This window comes from Trichomycterus rosablanca, chromosome 5 (assembly GCF_030014385.1).
Source record: "Trichomycterus rosablanca isolate fTriRos1 chromosome 5, fTriRos1.hap1, whole genome shotgun sequence".
Classification (NCBI taxonomy): domain Eukaryota; kingdom Metazoa; phylum Chordata; class Actinopteri; order Siluriformes; family Trichomycteridae; genus Trichomycterus; species Trichomycterus rosablanca.
Genome location: NC_085992.1, coordinates 26,922,960 through 26,941,454, shown reverse-complemented (window position 1 = coordinate 26,941,454; position 18,495 = coordinate 26,922,960). Strand labels below are relative to the sequence as shown.

Genomic DNA, 18,495 nt, shown 5'->3' with positions numbered 1-18,495 from the left:
TTCGTAACTCAAGGGTCTACTGTATTAGGATTTTAATGTCAAAATGATTTCATACATGCAGGGCCCCAGGAAGCTGCTGACTACCATGTGAAAGAAACCTTTAGTAGCTTTGTGGTTGTGCAGAACCGGATGGTAATTGTAATTACTCATAGAACATGTTGAATGCTGCAGATATGATTAGGCATAAAAACCTGAGTGACTCTGATAAGGGCCAATTGGTGCTCACAGGCAGTCATGGCGATTCCCACTGACTATGGTCCAAGGAGGTACTAGCCATGATACGCCACAAAATTGTTGGGCGGCCTAGACTCATTCATGACAGAGGATATGAAGGTCATGGCATCTGGTACAGACCAACAAATGGGTACTGGGGCTCAAACTGCAAATAATTTTAATACTGGTGATGAGGTGAATGTGTCACAACACAGTGCATCAAACCCTTTCAAGCCAGTCAAAGCTCCCACGCTAACCTGTCCACCATCAAAAGCACTTACAATAGGCATGCAGGCATCAAAACAATGGTCAGATGAATCCTGTTTTCTGATTATTCAGACATCAAGTGTGCACCAGTAGCACCAGGATGCTCTGTAGGATGATCCACCTTGCAATGTACAGAAGCTGAAGGACCTGCTGATAATATGCCAAATACCACATACCACCTTCAGATGCCTTGTAGAGTCTATGTCACAATGGTTTAGAGCTGGTTTAAGAGCATAATTGCTGGGTGGTCCTAATGTTTTGGCTCATCAGTGCAGACTTGCATAATTTATAATGAAGAGCCAGATTTGACAGAAACAACTTGTTCATTACTGGTATTTGAGTTAGCCATTAAGATCCTAGATCCTACTAAAAAGTTTGGATTTCCATGTATTGCTGTTAATTGGTTACACACCATCTTTATCTATATTTGCCATGAAAAATACAACATAGTAAAACAACTTGGTAGTTTTATAGTCCACCATATCTAAAAAACTTTGGTAAGCTAATGCTGTATGATAAATATAGTGGAGCTATTCACTTACAGCTTCGGTGCCAGTGGCACAAATGGAAATTAAAGTGAAAAGCCCACTTCATGCAAAGCAAATAAAATGTTTAATAAAAGTATTCTGGTAGCTGGTACCAACGCATACCATACTCCAACGCCTCTGGCTCTGTACAAAAGCATTTCTGTCTGAGGTGTTATTAATTTATAAATACACATTCAGCCTGCCAGCCTTAAACCTCTCACATACCCGTCCATCTCTGGCACACTCTTTTTACGAGGGTACCCTGGCAGCACATCAAAACGGCCATGGAGATGGTAATGTTTGAGTAATCGGACAGCAGGATGGTAGCCAGGCGTGCACAGCTCTGGCTCAGTAAACAAGCAACTGTCCACTAGAACAAGAGAGGCTCAGAAAGACAAACATGATCCCGACCGTACAGCCAGTGTGGGTGGTAAATTCGGGCTGGGATGCGATTCAAGCATGTGTTGAGTGTGTGCTACAACGGGTGGGTGAAAGGGTATAATTTAGTGCCTTATTTTCATCAGAATTTGGATAGAACACTGCTGGAAAAACCTGAGTCATTCCTTCCTTGCTGTTTAAAATAAGAACTAAACCCCAAAATGGACTGTGCTTAATGGAGAAATACAAAAGTCATTAAAAGTGATTTGCTTAAGGATGCAAGCTGTTACAGAAGTATTAAATATGAGCATTAACACGTCACGTTTCTCTGCTACCCGCACCCTCCCTTACATCCAGCAAGACTTTCTAATAAATATGGGTCTACCCTGAGGACAGAGCCCAAACAAACGGTGCTTAATAAACCAGTAAATAATCCAGTAAAACTAACACCGTCCTGATGACAGCATCTAAATGAAATCTCTTCACGCTCAAATATTTGCACAACATCCTTCTATTTTGGAATTTGGGCCTGTGAACTAAATAATATGGATCTTTCAGGGTGCATGGAACAGATCGGATAGACAAGCTTGACCTGGCAAGAAGGAAATCAACATTTTTCAGGCTGTCTCTGTAGCCAGAAAGTCTAACCAAACAAATAGAATGTGAAGCAGAGTGAGAAAAAGCAGGACAGGACCGTGAGATGTGAGAGGAATGTAGGCATGCTCTCAGGAGCACTGAGAGTTGGTTGAGTAAGCACTTTCATTGGGGAATTCCATTAGCTTCAATCATTATTAACACACCACAGTAGGAGTTTTTTAATCAAGGAGTTTTTGTAAGGAAATGTTCTGCATTACTGACTGAAGTTTGCCACCTTAAAACAAATGTAATATATTTATATTAAATTATATAATCAGTGAATTTGTGTTGTAATGCTATATTTTCTTTTTTCTGTAGTAAATTACCAGCTAGTCTTTAGATAGATGCCTTAATAGAAGAACTTTTTAACTTTTTTATCTCATCTAGAAAAAAAAAACTGTGAAACCTATTTAAATATTAAATACATTTGAAAAGAACATAAGTGGAAACAATGAAAAATATACATGAAAATATATATGAAAAATGGTACCTTGTAACTCAACGTCCTCTAAACTCAAAATCTTTGAAACTCAACTGCCTTTGTCGAGAAATCTGTACCTTTAAACTCAACATTTCCCTTAAACTCAACGTGTTCAGTTTGTTTTTTAAAACTGTATTTATTTAATTTCAAATTAACAATGAACAGTCACTTTGCTTAGCGCTCGGCTTGAGCGGTGAGTTAATACGTCATCAAAGTGTGCATATGAGACGAATCTGCATTTGTGTAAATTAACTGTCTCACTCTGAAAGCATCCACATGTATCTGTGTTTAGCTGGATTTTCCTCACTGTTTCACTTTTAAACTTGTGTTACAGCTCGGGGTTCTACAGCTTTTTATTTCACTCTCTCACTCACTCACTTTCTTAACCGCTTATCCAATTAGTGTCGCAGGGGAGTGCTGGAGCCTATCCCAGCTTTTCAGTGGGCGCAAGGCACACAGTAACACCCTGGATGGGGCGCCAGTCCATCGCAGGGCAGACATACATACACACATACACACCCATTTACCTATAGGGCAATTCAGTGTCTCCAATTAACCTGACTGCATGTTTTTGAACTGTGGGAGGAAACCGGAGCTTCCGAAAGAAAACCCACGCAGACACGGGGAGAACATGCAAAGAAGGACCCGGACCGCCCTGCCTGGGGATCGAACCCAGGACCTTCTTGCTGTGAGGCAACAGTGCTACCCATCGAGCCACCGTGCTGCCCGCTTTTTGTTTTAGTGTTTTTTAATATTATATTTGTGTTATTTTCAGTGTATAAGTGTCAAAAACAACCCAGTTATTTTACATTAGACTAAAACATATGCAAGTCCATGGGACCATGGAATGCATTAATAGGTTTCCCATACATCCTTATAGGAAAAAATACCTTGATACTCAACCAGTCCCAGAACCAACTGACGTTGAGATTTATGGTACCACTGGATTCATTTAGTAGTTACTGTAAGTATGAATGATAATTTATGTATTTTTTATCCCTTTCGGCTGCTCAGATATTTGGGGGCTTGCCAATTGGCACAGTTTTTAAGCTGGATGCCCGTCATGATACAACCCACCTATTTTTATTCAGGAACTGGAACTGGCCCTAAGTGCGCACTGACAAGAACTTCCAATGGCAAGGCTGTTTCAGCCATCTGCCCCCATTCCCAGATATAAGCCAATCATGTCCGTGCAGACACCAGACAGGCCGATAGCACAACTGAGATTCAAAACCAGGATCTCCAGATCTCAGCAGTAGGGAGCCTAGAATACTTTACCACTGCAACACTCAAGCACACTTCATACCTTATGTAACACAGTGAGATAATGATTTCATATCCTCATACACTGTCTGAGTCCAGCATGTTCTCCCTTTGGCTAATCTAGTATGCTTTTCTTAGTTTGTAGATTGGATATTCTAAATTGCCAAGTCCAGGCTGTGTTCCAACACCTTGTGCCTAATGTTTCCATATAGAGTAAACATTATGGAATGAACCCTGAACATGTTCAGATTGGTGAAACATACTGAATGAATAAATGACTAAACTCTAAATGACTAAAGTAGTGAATCACTGTACATCTCTAACTTCTTAATGTTATTTATATATAATAAATCAAAATGTCACACTTTTGTAGCTTTGCTTTTTTAAGCTTCCTTCCTGTGGAAGTCGGAGGTTAAAGTGTTAACTTGTGCTTAATTACAGCAAGGGCTCAAACTCACATCTCAGCCCTGTCCCCCTCCTAAAAGTGACCCTCAGGGCCTCTGTGTTCAAGACAGCTAGCTTTCACATTAACACTAGCAGCTTAATCATTACCCATCTGTCAGTGCGTGTGTGGGCGTTTCACTGAAGACAGCAGCTAATGTAAATACAATCTGTTGTACACACACACACACACACCGCTATCAACCGATTGACATTTGTTTATGATGTTCCTTTATCCAGTGCACTCTTCTTCCCCACACATTTTCCCGACACACACTCTAAGCGCCTCTAGCGTTATCTCCCTCTCTGATCTGCACCGATCCGTCTTGTTCACACTCACGCTAACATGGCAGAGGGCACGAAAGTCATTCACTTTGCCTGAGGCATACTTACCCCCCACATCAATCTCTGCTTCAAGCTTTCCCTGCACCCCTTCTTCCCACACACAGTCCTCCCACCAGTATCTCTCACACACACACACACACACCTATTTATACAGCAGGTGTACCCCTGCCGCTGAAGCCTCACATAGACATGGTATTCCTGGATCTCTGTTTAAGACACAAACCAGAGGCATCAGTACGGTCTATCCTCCCTAATTCACACGCAAAAAAGACCAGTTCTGTGCAGTACTGAGCTATGTGCACTCTTATTGAACTCAGCCTTGCTTTAATTAAGTCTACATATCAGATCTTCTCACCTCTGACCCTCTGGACCACACTATTTGGCTAAAGAGCTCCTGCCAAAGCAAACAAAAAGCAACACTTCATAATTATTATTAAGCTTTAGTTCAGGCAGCGAATCATGTAGCATTATTTTCATGCTTAGTAACACAAATGTATTGTATTACTTTTAAATAACATGTCAGGCTTATTTCGCAGTTGTGTTTACCTCAAAGTAATTATATTAAGAGCAAGAAGTGGCCCCGAAATCCCTATTTCACTCTCACTTACTTCACTATTTTATGCTTCCACGTATAGCTTGTTGGCACAGCAGGTAGTGTGGGATAAGCAAAATAAATTAAAGAGATATTCTACATAAAATGTATCCCAGTCTAACTAATAATCTTAATATTATTAATATCATTCATTCATTCATAGTTTGTTTTACCATTGCTTTACCCTATTCAGGGTCACAGTGAGTCACACGCAAGTGCATCACAGAGAAACATTTATTATTGTAAAGGGGAAATCACTGGTCATCCACTTTAGAAACTTTACATTTTTAAATTTCCTGATAAATATATGCAGGTCAATCAAATGAATAAATACCACAGCAAAATATGTACAGTATATTCCTGTTTATTTTAGGCTGTACATTAATGCCAATCTACATGCATTTGTCCACGTAATGTTTAGCAGTAAAGGCAACAGGTAGAGGGGTTAAATAAGGGGGAATTGCATTAGAAAATAAACATACATTTAAAAAAAAAAATAACTAAATAAGTAACTAAATAAATAAATAAATGTAGCAAATAAAAAACCCAATCTGTAAATGTGCCATAATTTTGTCACAGTAATTTTTTCCAATTTTTTAAAATGTTATGAATAACAATAATTGGTCATTAAATTAATATAGTTAAATACTTTTGTATACAACTGTACAATGAGCATCTGTTCTAAAACTGAGACATATAATGTACTTTGGTAATGCAGACCAAACTACTTAGTCTACAGCTAGTTACAAAAGCTACAGTCAGAATGTATTCAAAAAACAACAAAACAAAATAACCTAAAAATTATAGTATAGTTAGTTTTAGTACAAGACTTTTATATAGAATAATGAATAATTAACAATGAATAATTTCATTGAAGTAATAGAAAAAATTATCACATATCAATCACAACAAGCTTTGCAGTACCGGCTACATATATTTATATAAAAATACAAAAATGTTAAACACAGTTAGTTTAAATCTGTATTGAATAAATAATTATCTAGTCACTTCACTTAGTTAACTGTACATTGCCTATAGGCTGTTTAAATAAGCAGACATGTGTATTTGGTTTTAGAAATATTTTTTTAATATTTTAAATAGATTTTAAATGTATTTACTTTTGGCTCTAAAAAATAAAATGTTTTAGCCAATATAGTTTACACGCATAATGATAATCCATTAATAATCTGACTAACAGCTCAATTGGAATAGAATAGGGTCATGTATACACCTCTGCGATTTTATCACGGGGAAGGGTGTTTTGGCACGACGCGAAGTGGAGTGCCTAAAACGTCTTTCCCCGTGATAAAATCATAGCAATGTTCAATAAATAAATGATTTTATTTACAAAAACACTTACAAAAAGCATTCTTCCGCGAAATCACGTAGTCCGTTAACAGTGTTGCTAGGCAACATGAGGGCGAACATAACATTCACTTTTTCTTTTCAGTGGCGTATTAATATGGAATGATGTGAGGTGGTCATAGGTGTGAGTTTATCGGGGATTTTACAACGGCTTCGAACGCGGTTCAGCCAATCAGATTTTAGGACCGGAACTATCCGAATACAGTTTATATTCAATTGAACAAGGGGGGTTAGTCTTTTAATAAATAGAAAAATAAGAGCCATGTAAACACCAGTATCCAATTACATTCCCAATCGGAAAAATAATCAATTCTGTAATGAGCCACTTGGTCCACACACCTGATTCTACAAGAGATATAAAATGTCCAGACCAACCAGTAAACAATGGCTATTTACAACAGATCTATAAGGAGTAATTCATGCTGCAACCAAAAGAATCCTAAAGCAGTTATTGTAAAAAGGATAAATAACATAAAAAAACGAAAGGGTAAATAATATTTAAAAATTACTATATCACATTTTGAACTAACATCATTTCGATTGTTTCAGGGCCAGTAACAGTATCTTAACATGTATTTTAAACCATTCTAGTAATAATGACAGACCTAAGCACATTACATTAATTGTTTTTTAATGTATGTAAGTATGTACAAAAACACATGTTTAAATTAATTTTGACATTGTTAAATTAACCTAAGAAGTTAAATGAAAGTTTTACTTGAGGTGTGCTTTTTTTTGGATTTCACTGTGCATTGAAGCATTACAATGTATGCGTGACTATGCTGCAACTTAATCCCTTAATCAGGTTTTTGTTCACCTCTTCCTAATTAAATTCTCCATAGAAACTAAAAACCTTGTTACTTAACTTTATACTGGTTTTCAAAACATGCAGAGTCAAGGAGAAAAACAAAACTTTGTTGACAACTGGATTAACCAGATGTGGACAAACCAAGCACGTCCATTTATTTTATTACTGAACTACATGATCCTTACTGCAATATTATTGTTCAGAATGATCTGAAACATTTTATGTTATGCTATCAATGCCATATAGTTGGCTTACATTTTTAATGTTCTGATAATTATATGCAGGTCAATCAAATAAATAAATACCACAGCAAAATATGTACTGTATATTCATGTGTATTTTTGTCTGTACATTAATGCCAATTTATGTGCATTTGTCAATGTAATGTTTAGCAGTACAGGCAACAGGTAGGGGAGTTGTGAAGGTAGGATACAGATAACTGAGTGCTGTATGGATTCCTATTAATACACCAGTGTTTTAAACAGTGAGTGACTATGTTATACATTTGACTACTCTAAATGAAACAATTCAAGGCTTGAAATGTAGGGAATACCCCTACTATGCAATTAAGACCTTTCTTACAGCTGATATGTAGGTGCAAAAAAGAAATGCATAATTTAAATACTGTGGCCCTAGAATCGCATTTCTAAAAAATAAGCAAATGTTTATTGGCTTCCTGTCCTGGTGGTTGATGAAATACTATAAGCCAGAAATGCCCAAACTTCTCAACCAGTTTAGTCAGTTTTTCTTTCCATACATTACTGTAAATACATGCAAATTTCTCGAATTACTATTAATAATACTATTGTTTGTTTACTAATACAATAAATAACATTTAATAATAATGACAAAAAGAAAGATTGTAGTTCATATAACCAGTATTATTATCAGGAAGCATGTCAAAACTAATAAAACTACAAAAGTACTGTTTTATTATAACATTAGAACAAGTACTAATTCTGACATTAGCAATAAAATAGGCCAAACTTAGGTAGTAGTGGGTGTAATAATTTTAATGAGTAACACTATATAGTAATATTCTGTTCAGTGTTTTGCAACATTCTAATTGGCTTCTTTATCACAACATTGTAACAACCTGGTTGTAAGTTCAGTGCACCTTTCTATTTGTCATTTTCTTTAGAAATGTATTCAAGTAAGAGTAAAAAGTGTCCAGTATGACTACGCTTGTAAAAACAAATAAATAAAAGAAACAGATTTAACACTGTCACCCTCGCCCTAGTTATTTCATTCTGCTTAGGTGATTTACAGTCTAAAGCAAAGGAATTAACACTTTCTGTACAGTAAATAAACATTCGTATGTATATGTGTAAATGTGTCATAGACTCTTGCCAATTTTTCTACAAAGTTTTAAATTTAGGAAATATATAGTAACTGTGCATTACATTTTATTTACTGTAGATGATGTGTAAGCTTATTTAATTTAAAAAATCAACAGAACTTGAAAATTTAACCAGGCATGTCTTACCATTTTGCAAAGACTGCAGCTATCAGTAGGTCACGTTAACTACTGCATAATTAATATATATATATATATATATATATATATATATATATATATATATAAATAAATATAATTTTATTTAATTTATAGTCTAACAAACTAGAACCTACTTACTTATAAGCCTTTGTTAAGACTAAGTCTCACCTGAATTTGTCAATTTTTACTAACAAACACAATGTTAATTTATTTTTCTCTGGTATGTTCCAGACTAATGGACACACAATGAAGTGATACCGTGACACCAGTTAGAACGTGGCTGGTTCTGTCAAAACCAAACACAGAATACAGAACTGCACCTTATCAAGCTGAATGTGAAATATTTGCTCTGTAGTAAATCAGTAAACGTTATGTACTGTTGATAACAAAATATTTACAACTTAAATACAATTGTTGTTTACTGTATTTATCTCCACCGACAGTATCTGCAGCTCAGACGACCACGCGTGGGGTAGCGACTCCAATGCTGAGCACTGCAGCGTGCCAGTATACTTAACATGACACATTTTAGACAAAAACTAACACTAAAACATACCATACACATTATTTAATCAGATTAATAGGTTAACACTCGTGCAGTGGTTTATATATTTTATTAATCTACAGATCGAAATACATGAGCGAGCTGCTGCAATGCTTGAAAAAAAGGACTGAGCTTATCGGTTCATTAAAAGATCTGGATTTGTAACAGAACCCATGAAACAAGAGTCGATTTGAATTCACATTTGTTATTAAGCAGTAAATCGGTATCTGATCAGAATGTGTGTTGTCAGTAGGAGCTTAATACACACATTTAGCTGAAGTGTTAGAATAAACTCCAGCGCTCACTTTCACACGCCGAGAGTAAACATTCACACCTCTTATGTCTATTCGGCAAATGAGCTTAAAACAAAGTGATTTAACAACACAGATAACTATTTGTTACTTCAAATTGTATATCAGCAAGAAACAAATAGGCTGTTCGTTTATTAATTTGGTAATATTTTGTCAGTATGGGTTAACCTAGCCAGCGTTTACAAGAGCCGACCAGAAATGAACCTTCACCATGGATTTAGTTTTAGCATGAATGTTGAAAAGCATTTGTCTAAATTCAGCGCATTCAGTCACCAAGTAAACGGTAAACTGTAGAAACATTATTTCCACCATTATGTTATGTCTTAATATTCATAAATAATTATGTTTGGCTTCAATTATTTCATATACCGTTGAACCATAGTGGCATCACCACAACGCATTAGATATAAGCCTAGATTGTTGACACATAAAGCCTACATATCTCGAATTTAGGTCAATAAAATAGGGAAAATTGGTCAAATATACTATTTAATCCCACACCCTTAAGGTTTACATTGCACATTGCTTTTACTATTGTTAACAGTTCTACAATATACTTAAACATGAGTTCCAAACTAAATATTACATATATTTTAATAAACATTGTCAGGGCAATATAATTAATGTGTGTGTAGTGCAGAATAACCATTGTGGTTCCTTGGTGAATGGGTAATAACCTTGTTGAGTTAATATACTGTATATATACAGTATATTACATATACATATGTTATGAATTTTATGTTAAAATAAGTTAATGCAGGCCTACCTAAAGGTGCCAATCATGTGTCTTAATGATCTTTCTAAAGGGACTAGGTGTCTCTGACTTACCTACTGCTAGCAAACAGCTGCACTTTTTTCTGAGTTCATATAGCCCTGTTTATTACATTTTAATATTAATATATGGTTACCAAATCATTTTATTTCCAACACTTCAGTTCACTAACAGCCTATATAACCTATGACACTGCTTATATAAAGTTATGTAGAAAAGGAAATAGTTTTATCAGTACTGCAATTAACTGAATAACCCAAACTGGTCCACATGATGTAAACACATTAATCAAGTAATATAATCCTTGTGGTATAAATAAATAAGTAAAGTAGACCTACCTAAAGGTGCCAATGATTTGTCTTAATGATCTTTCTGAAGGGACTAGGTGTCTCTGACTTACCTACTGCTAGCAAACATCTGCACCCAATTGACAAATCTTTAGGAGCTTTTTCTTAGAGTTCATATAGCCATGTTTATTACATTTTAATAATAATATATGGTTACCAAATCATTTTATTTCCAACACCTCTGTTCACTGACAGCCTGTATATACCTATATACCTATGACACTGCTTATATAAAGTTATGTAGAAAAGTAAACAGTTTTTATCAGTCAAGTCAAGTCAAGTCAGTACTGCAATTAACTGAATAACCCAAATTGGTACATATGATGTAAACAATTTAATCAAGTAATATAATCCTTGTGGTATAAATAAAAAATGTTGAATAGCCATGCGAATTGGTCTGCAATCTATAGAACTTTCTCTTCATAAACTTTTAACATGATAACATCCAATCAGTTTAATTTACTTGGTTCAACTTGTTAGACGTGAATACAAAAAAATTGTCTTTAGTCTATGGACAATTTTGTCAGTCTAGTTCTGTTATGTGCATTCTTTTAACAGATCTGAGGATTACCTTAAGGATGTTGGGATGCTGCAGTCTTTCCATCAGTGTCATCTCTTTGATGATCTTAAAGGACGCGAGTCGGTAACAATCCTCAGTCGATCCGTACCTTTTCACGCAGCTTTCCATGTCGTGACCTGCCAGATCCACGGATTTAAGAGCCACTGATAAACTGTGGTTGAGTTCAGCCCTGTGAACAGCTTTTGTATAGCCCGATCCCACGAACTGCACACCGCTGGCACTTTCCAGACTCCCGCAGTCTAGCCGCGCTTGAGACCCTCCTGACGCGGTCCGCCGCCCCGGACCCTCCTCGCTTCTTTCTCGGTACCGATCCCGTCTGCTCGCCCTGTCCAGATCCATCAGCCTCCTGCGTTCGAGAGGACGATCGGGGGCGTCTTCAGATCGGGACCGATATCGGAGCACCTCATCGAATCTCTCTCGTATCTGTGATTGGAGATCGTCCAGTCCGGCGGAGGTAAGGGGTTCCGTGTTTGCTCCTGTTATGGGTGCAAATTCGTTTGAACGCAGTCGCGATGGGTGTGCGTGGTCGAAATAATGCCGCCCTGCTTTATTAAGAGTCTGGTGCGACTCGAAGCCTGGCACGAACAGTACGTTCATAAGCGTGCCCAGACAAAAGGAGACGCAAAAGGCAGCCGCCACGACGGTCTTCCGCCGCTTCATCTTGTTCGTAATTATGATGACGAGCAGAAAATAGGTCGGCTTGCCCCCGCCAATCAGCCTCCCAGCCCGAGGCAGCCTGGCCGCTCGGTGCTCAATGGTGCAGATGTGGAAGAAGAAAACCAAGACAGGTCCCGGGATGAAGCGGTGAGTAGCTTAATGCGCGCTCACGTCTTCATCTCGCTGCTATGATTTGAGATCCACCCCATTTAAAACTGTTTGCAGTGACACTTGGCTCGTCTCCGCGCGCTCGAGACCCCTCAGCATCGGGGGGTCCCAGCTCACGCGCCCGCCTGCACCAATACAAGCCTGCGCCCCTGGGAGCGACTCAAACACGTGTGACGTCAGCGTGACTGACAGCTGGCCCCGCCCCTAATAACGGCTCTACTGTAGTGCTGTCAGCTATATTATTTCTTCTTCTTAATAATATATATAAACACACTGCCTGGCCAAAAAAAAAAGGTCACACACTCTAATATTAGTTTGGACCGCCTTTAGCTTTGATTACGGCACGCATTCGCTGTGGCATCGTTTCCACAAGCTTCTGCAATGTCACAACATTTATTTCTGTCCAGAGTTGCTTTAATTTTTCCCCAAGATCTTGTATTGATGATGGGAGATTTAGACCACTGCACAAAGTCTTCTCCAGCACATCACAAGATTCTCAATGGGGTTCAGGTCTGGACTCTGTGGTGCCAATCCACATGTGAAAATGATGTCCCATGCTCCCTGAACCACTCTTTCACAATTTGAGCCAGATGAATCCTGGCATTGTCATCTTGGAATATGCCCGTGCCATCAGGGAAGAAAAAATCCATTGATGGAATAACCTGGTCGTTCAGTATATTCAGGTAGTCAGCTGACCTCTTTGTGCACATAACGTTGCTGAACCTAGTCCTGACCAACTGCAGCAACCCTAGATCATAGCACTGCCCCCACAGGCTTGTACGCTAGGCACTAGGCTTGATGGGTGCATCACTTCAGCCGCCTCTCTTCATACCCTGATTCGCCCATCACTCTGGAACAGGGTAAATCTGGACTCATCAGACGACATGACCTTCTTCCTTGCTCCAGAGTCCAATCTTTATGCTCCCTAGCAAATTGAAACCGTTTTTGCTGGTTAGCCTCACTGACAAGTGGTTTTCTTAAGGCTACACAGCTGTTTAGTCCCAACCCCTTGAGTTCCCTTCACATTGTGTGTGTGGAAATGCTCTTACTTTCACTGTTAAACATCTCCCTGAGATTTGATTTCACCAAACGTTTAAGTGATCGCCGATCACGATCATTCAAGATTTTTTTCCGACCACATTCCTTCCTCGAAGATGATGTTTCCCCACTGTGCTTCCACTTTTTAATAATGTGTTGGACAGTTCATAACCCGATTTTAGTAGTTTCAGAAATCTCCTTAGATGTTTTCTTTGCTTGATGCATGCCAATAATTTGACCCTTCTGAAACAGATTAAAATCTTTTCCACGACCACAGGATGTGTCTTTCGACATGGTTGTTTAACAAATGAGAAGCTACTCACTGCATCAGTTAGGGTTAAATAACTTGTTGCCAGCTGAAACATTATCACCCATGCAGTAATTATCCAATGGAAGGCTCTTACCTATTTGCTTAGTTAAATCCAGGTGGTGACCTTTTTTTGGCCAGGCAGTGTATATATATATATATATATATATATATTATAATTAAAAATTATTTTAATACTCATCAGGTTACACTGTTATCCTTAAAGCGACCACTCTTACTATAAAATTAGCAGTGTGATCAGTTAGGATAAGGGTTATCATAACCTTTTTCTTTAAAGAAAAAAAATGACACAACTCTCTAATTTCTTTTTCTTTTACAGTTGTACCTTGAAACTCAACATCAATTGGTTCTGGGAGTGGCGTTGAGTTTAAAAGGCGTTGAGTTTTAAGGTAGTTTTTCCCATAAGAATGTATGGGGAACTTGTAAATGCATTCCATGGTCCTGTGTAACTGTATAACTGCATATATTTTAGGCTAATGTAAAATAATGGGGTTGTTTTTGACACGAGTATAATATAAAAAACAGTGAAGTACAAAAAAATAAAAACAGTCAAAAATCAATAAAAATGCAATAAAACCTCCTCTTTACCTTAACTTCTTTATTGTTTTCTTGTGCTTCTTAATTAGTGGAGAGAACTTATGAACTTATTACTTTTTTTTTCACGCTAAGCGTTTTACATCCTCTCTGAAAAGCTGATTCTTACAATTTCTCAGAACTTCGAGCTGTAACACAAGTTTAAAAATGAAACAGTGAGGAAAACCCAGATAAATACAGATACATGTGGAGCTTTCAGAGTGGATTTGACAATTATTCCACACAAATGCAGATTCGTCTCATATACGGACTTTGAAGACGTTTTACGCTGAACAGAGCAGCAGTCGCACACACAGTTTAAGGGAAATGTTGAGTTTAAGGGTACAAATTTCTTGACGAAGGGCGTTGAGTTTCAAATATTTTGAGTTTAGGGGACGTTGAGTTACAAGGTACCACTGTATTTGGCACCACTACATACACTAACATTTTACAGTGACTGATTATCCTATTAACGTGGTCTCTTCCAGAATGTCCTCATCCACAGGGCATGAAGTGTCACTAAATGGCTTGATAAAGTCATATGCTACGGCCTTCAAAGTCATTAGATCCTAACCAAAGTTAATTCTCATGGTAGATTTAAGACTGAAATGTTTTCACCACCATCAACAACAACAACAAATGTGATAGAGAGAATCTCTTTCTAAATGGGCATGCTGTAGCCTAGTGGTTAAGTTACTGGACTAGTAATCAAAATGTTGCTGGTTCAAGCCCCACCACTGCCAGGTTGCTGCTGTTGGGCCATTGAGCAAGGCCCATAACCCTCAATTGCTCAGACTGTATACTGTAACTGTAATGTAAGTCAGTTTGGATAAAAGTGTTTGCTAAATGCCGAAAATGTAAATTTAAAAAAACTTCTGAAATCCATTTTCTAAACCTTGTAGGATTTATGGGCATTTTACCTCTTAAACATTTGTGGAGAAGAAGTTCCAGCTGAAACCCATGGGACAGTTCTGCTGATTTGCTGGGTTATAATAAAACCACATTATTTACCATTATTATATGTAGTCTTAGTTAAGGTGTTTATTGTTGACTTGCTATCATAGTGTTTCCATAGTGTTTTATTTGGTTAAGAATAATATTCCCTTTGTTTTATGCTGTAACAATAAATAAATAATAAAAAAAATGCTGGCAAAGTTCAAATTTAGGCTATTTAATAACATTTATGAGCATTCCAAAGTTTATAACTAAATTGTTCTATAAAACAATGAAAATTGCAAGTTTCTCTGAATCACAGTTGATATGCATGATACAACCCATAATTTACTTAATTCCCCAAAGTGAAATGTTTTCCAAGCAAGCATCTCACTTGATCTCTCAGACTATATTAGACTATTAGACCATCAGCTAAATTAATAGTTTATTTTATTTTGGACTAAAGTTTGCAAGCCCGTTTGCCATTTGGAAAGAAAGATGTGTATAATTATGTCTCTGGGGTCAGAGAAGTGAAAGTCTAAATTAAAAACAGACACAAAGTGGTGGTTGTGGTGGGGGTATGTGGGGTGAAATAAATAATGGCACTTGTAGGTTTAAGCTTGGTTTAACTTCAAGGGCATATGTTAATACACTTACCACAGGATCCAAAACAATCATTTATACAATTGTCTACTGTAAAGAAATAAAAGTGTGCCAAAACGCCGCAGGTTATAGAGTGGGTGGTGAGCTGCAGCATGGTTCCTGGGGACCTGGGATGATCCCTGATCTCACTGTTCTCCTCATGCCTGTGTTAATTTACAGACACTCAAGTTTTCTTTCACCTACCAAAACAACCAGGACTACAGAAGGTGGAGTGGCTACTCTAAATTGCACCTAGGTGTAAGTGTGTGTTGCCCTGCAATGGATTTGTGCCCTGATCAGACCTACCTTGACCCTGACCAAGATTTACGCTTAGTAAAACAATACATTATTAGGAATAAATTAAATAAAGCTGTTAAAGTCAAATGCCTAAAAGTTTATGTCTGACTTTTTATACCGAAGTTACAAGTACATATTGTCAGTGTTCGAGTTTTAATGAGCCAGAGTTATAGAGGCTCTATATATTAGAGAAGTTTGAGGCTTATGGCCGGTGACGGCTACATCCATCAGGTCTCCATTTGCACGGTTTTAGCAACTAATTACCAAAAGCAATGCAAAGTAAAATGCAGCATAGAGTAGAACAGTGGCCTGGTCAGCAGGGTGGCACATGCCTTCTCTTGCTCATTGCCCTCATTAACATCAATCATAATGCTGATCTTAGTCCTGACGGGACCTAGAAAAACAACCTGGCAGTTGAAAGTACTTTCTGTTGGCCACAGTTTCAAATGCTATTATGGGGTAATATCATTTTTGCTAGACTTTTTTTAATTGACATTTATTACACTATTTAATGAGTTACTTTATAAACTGCTTCTTGGAGTATAGACCTGCAGCTGATTGACATGTTAATGGAAATCCAACTAGCAATGACATCATTAAGATTAGAGATTAAGAACAATGGTGGCTTAGTGGTTTTGGACTACCACTTAGAGTATAAATATTGATTCTGCCAAGCAGTTACCAATGGACCCTGAAGCAAGGTCCCTAACCATTTAATGCTAACCTGGCTGTTGGTCACCTTGGATAACTGGCTAAAAGTCTCAAATAAACAAATAGAAATTATTCAGCATTATGGTGGAGTATCTGGTCAAGTGGGTGCACACAGTAGCATGGTTTCTGAGACCTGGATTCAGTCCGGTCTTTAGTCACAACCGGTGATAAATTTGTGTCCTGTCCAAGGTGTTGTTTGTTTGTTTATTAGGATTTTAACATCATGTTTTACACTTTGGTTACATTCATGACAGAAACGGTAGTTACTCGTTACACAAGATTCATCAGTTCACAAGTTTAATATCAAACACAGTCATGGACAATTTTGTACCTCCAATTCACCTCACTTGCATGTCTTTGGACTGTGGGAGAAAACCGGAGCTCCTGGAGGAAACCCACGCAGACACGGGGAGAACATGCAAACTCCACACAGAAAGGACCCTGACCACCCCACTATCCAAGGTGTAGTCAAGTCCTTTGTTTTCAGATGGTGCCAGAGCCACCAAGACAAAGAAATAAAGAAATGTAATGACCTTTTAAAATTCGCACTGTTATTAAAGAAAACCTGCAGCCAATTTACTGGAACTGTTGTGGAGGTCAAAGAAATGTGTGTGTGTGTGTGTGTGGGGGGGGGATGATTCTGAAATGTTAAATTCTTTAAACAACCCCCAAACCCCATGACAATGTTAGTTTTGTTAATGGGATGATAGGCATGACAATGGCCCAGTGTTATCACCTCGCATTTAAATAGCCTATTAGAATAGAGCTGTCAAAAGAATAGGGCTCCAGTAGAGCTTTAGGTCTTGTTTTGTACATACAAAATGCATTTTTGGAAACATTTATGAGTTTAAGGAAGATTTAGGATGTGATCAGTGAGACGGGATTTTTTTATGTGTAATTGACTCATTTTATGACTCAATTATGTGTGGGTTTCCTCCCAGCTTCCAAAACACACATTTACATTTCATTTTTAGCATTTAGAACACGCTTTTATCCAAAGTGACTTACAGTATACAGTCCAAGCATTTGAGGGTTAAGGACCTTGCTCAAGCGCCCAACAGTGGCTACCTGGCAGTGGTGGGGTTTGAACCAGCAACCTGCTTACTAGTCCAGTACCTAACACACTAGGCTATAACTGCCCAAATAATGCATACAATACATACAAAAGGTGGATTGGCTGATCTGAACTGTAAATTCAATATTTCTTGTAATGAAATTGTGCAATATTGAGGGTGTATTTTTCTACTCACTGTGACACTGACAAGGATAAAAAAAATTAATTCATTTATTTAATTACCAGTTTTCTGTTATTTTAGTCAATTAATTTGAGAAATGTTTTACTCTAAATGTGTCTAGGATCTGAAAAGTGGTGGAGATGATATGAAGGATGCTTTAACCAGATTATCACTGCCAATCACTTTTTCCTCCAGATCTGTGAGGGTTTCCTCTTTAGGTTTCACCCAAATGTCCCAAAAGTGCAACATATAACTGACAGCACAAAACAACCTATATACGAGCGAACAGGTGAATGTGCCAGTCACTGGGGTGTTTCCTGCCTTGCATTCGTTGTACCTGGGTGGTGTCGGACCCACCGCGACCCTGAGCTGGGCTATGGATGAACATACATAAAAATCAACAGTATGGATTGTAGTGTGTCTTAAGTCTTAAAACATGACATGACGTGCATGATGGGTGGTTGACAGACAGTTCATTGTTCATCATCCTCATCCATCTTTGGGGGGCGGCATGGTGGCTCAGTGGGTAGCACTGTCGCCGCACA

General features: G+C 37.8%; 1 protein-coding gene across 1 annotated transcript in view; it reads right to left on the bottom strand.

The window, feature by feature from the left end:
• Positions 1-12,028, bottom strand: part of pkdcca (protein kinase domain containing, cytoplasmic a) — a 51,066-nt gene extending 39,038 nt beyond the window's left edge. Inside the window, exon 1 of the mRNA XM_062995013.1 lies at positions 11,360-12,028. Within this exon, the coding sequence (XP_062851083.1) occupies positions 11,360-12,028 (669 nt within the window). The remainder of the gene's footprint in view (positions 1-11,359) is intronic.
• Between the last annotated feature and the right edge of the window lie 6,467 nt (positions 12,029-18,495).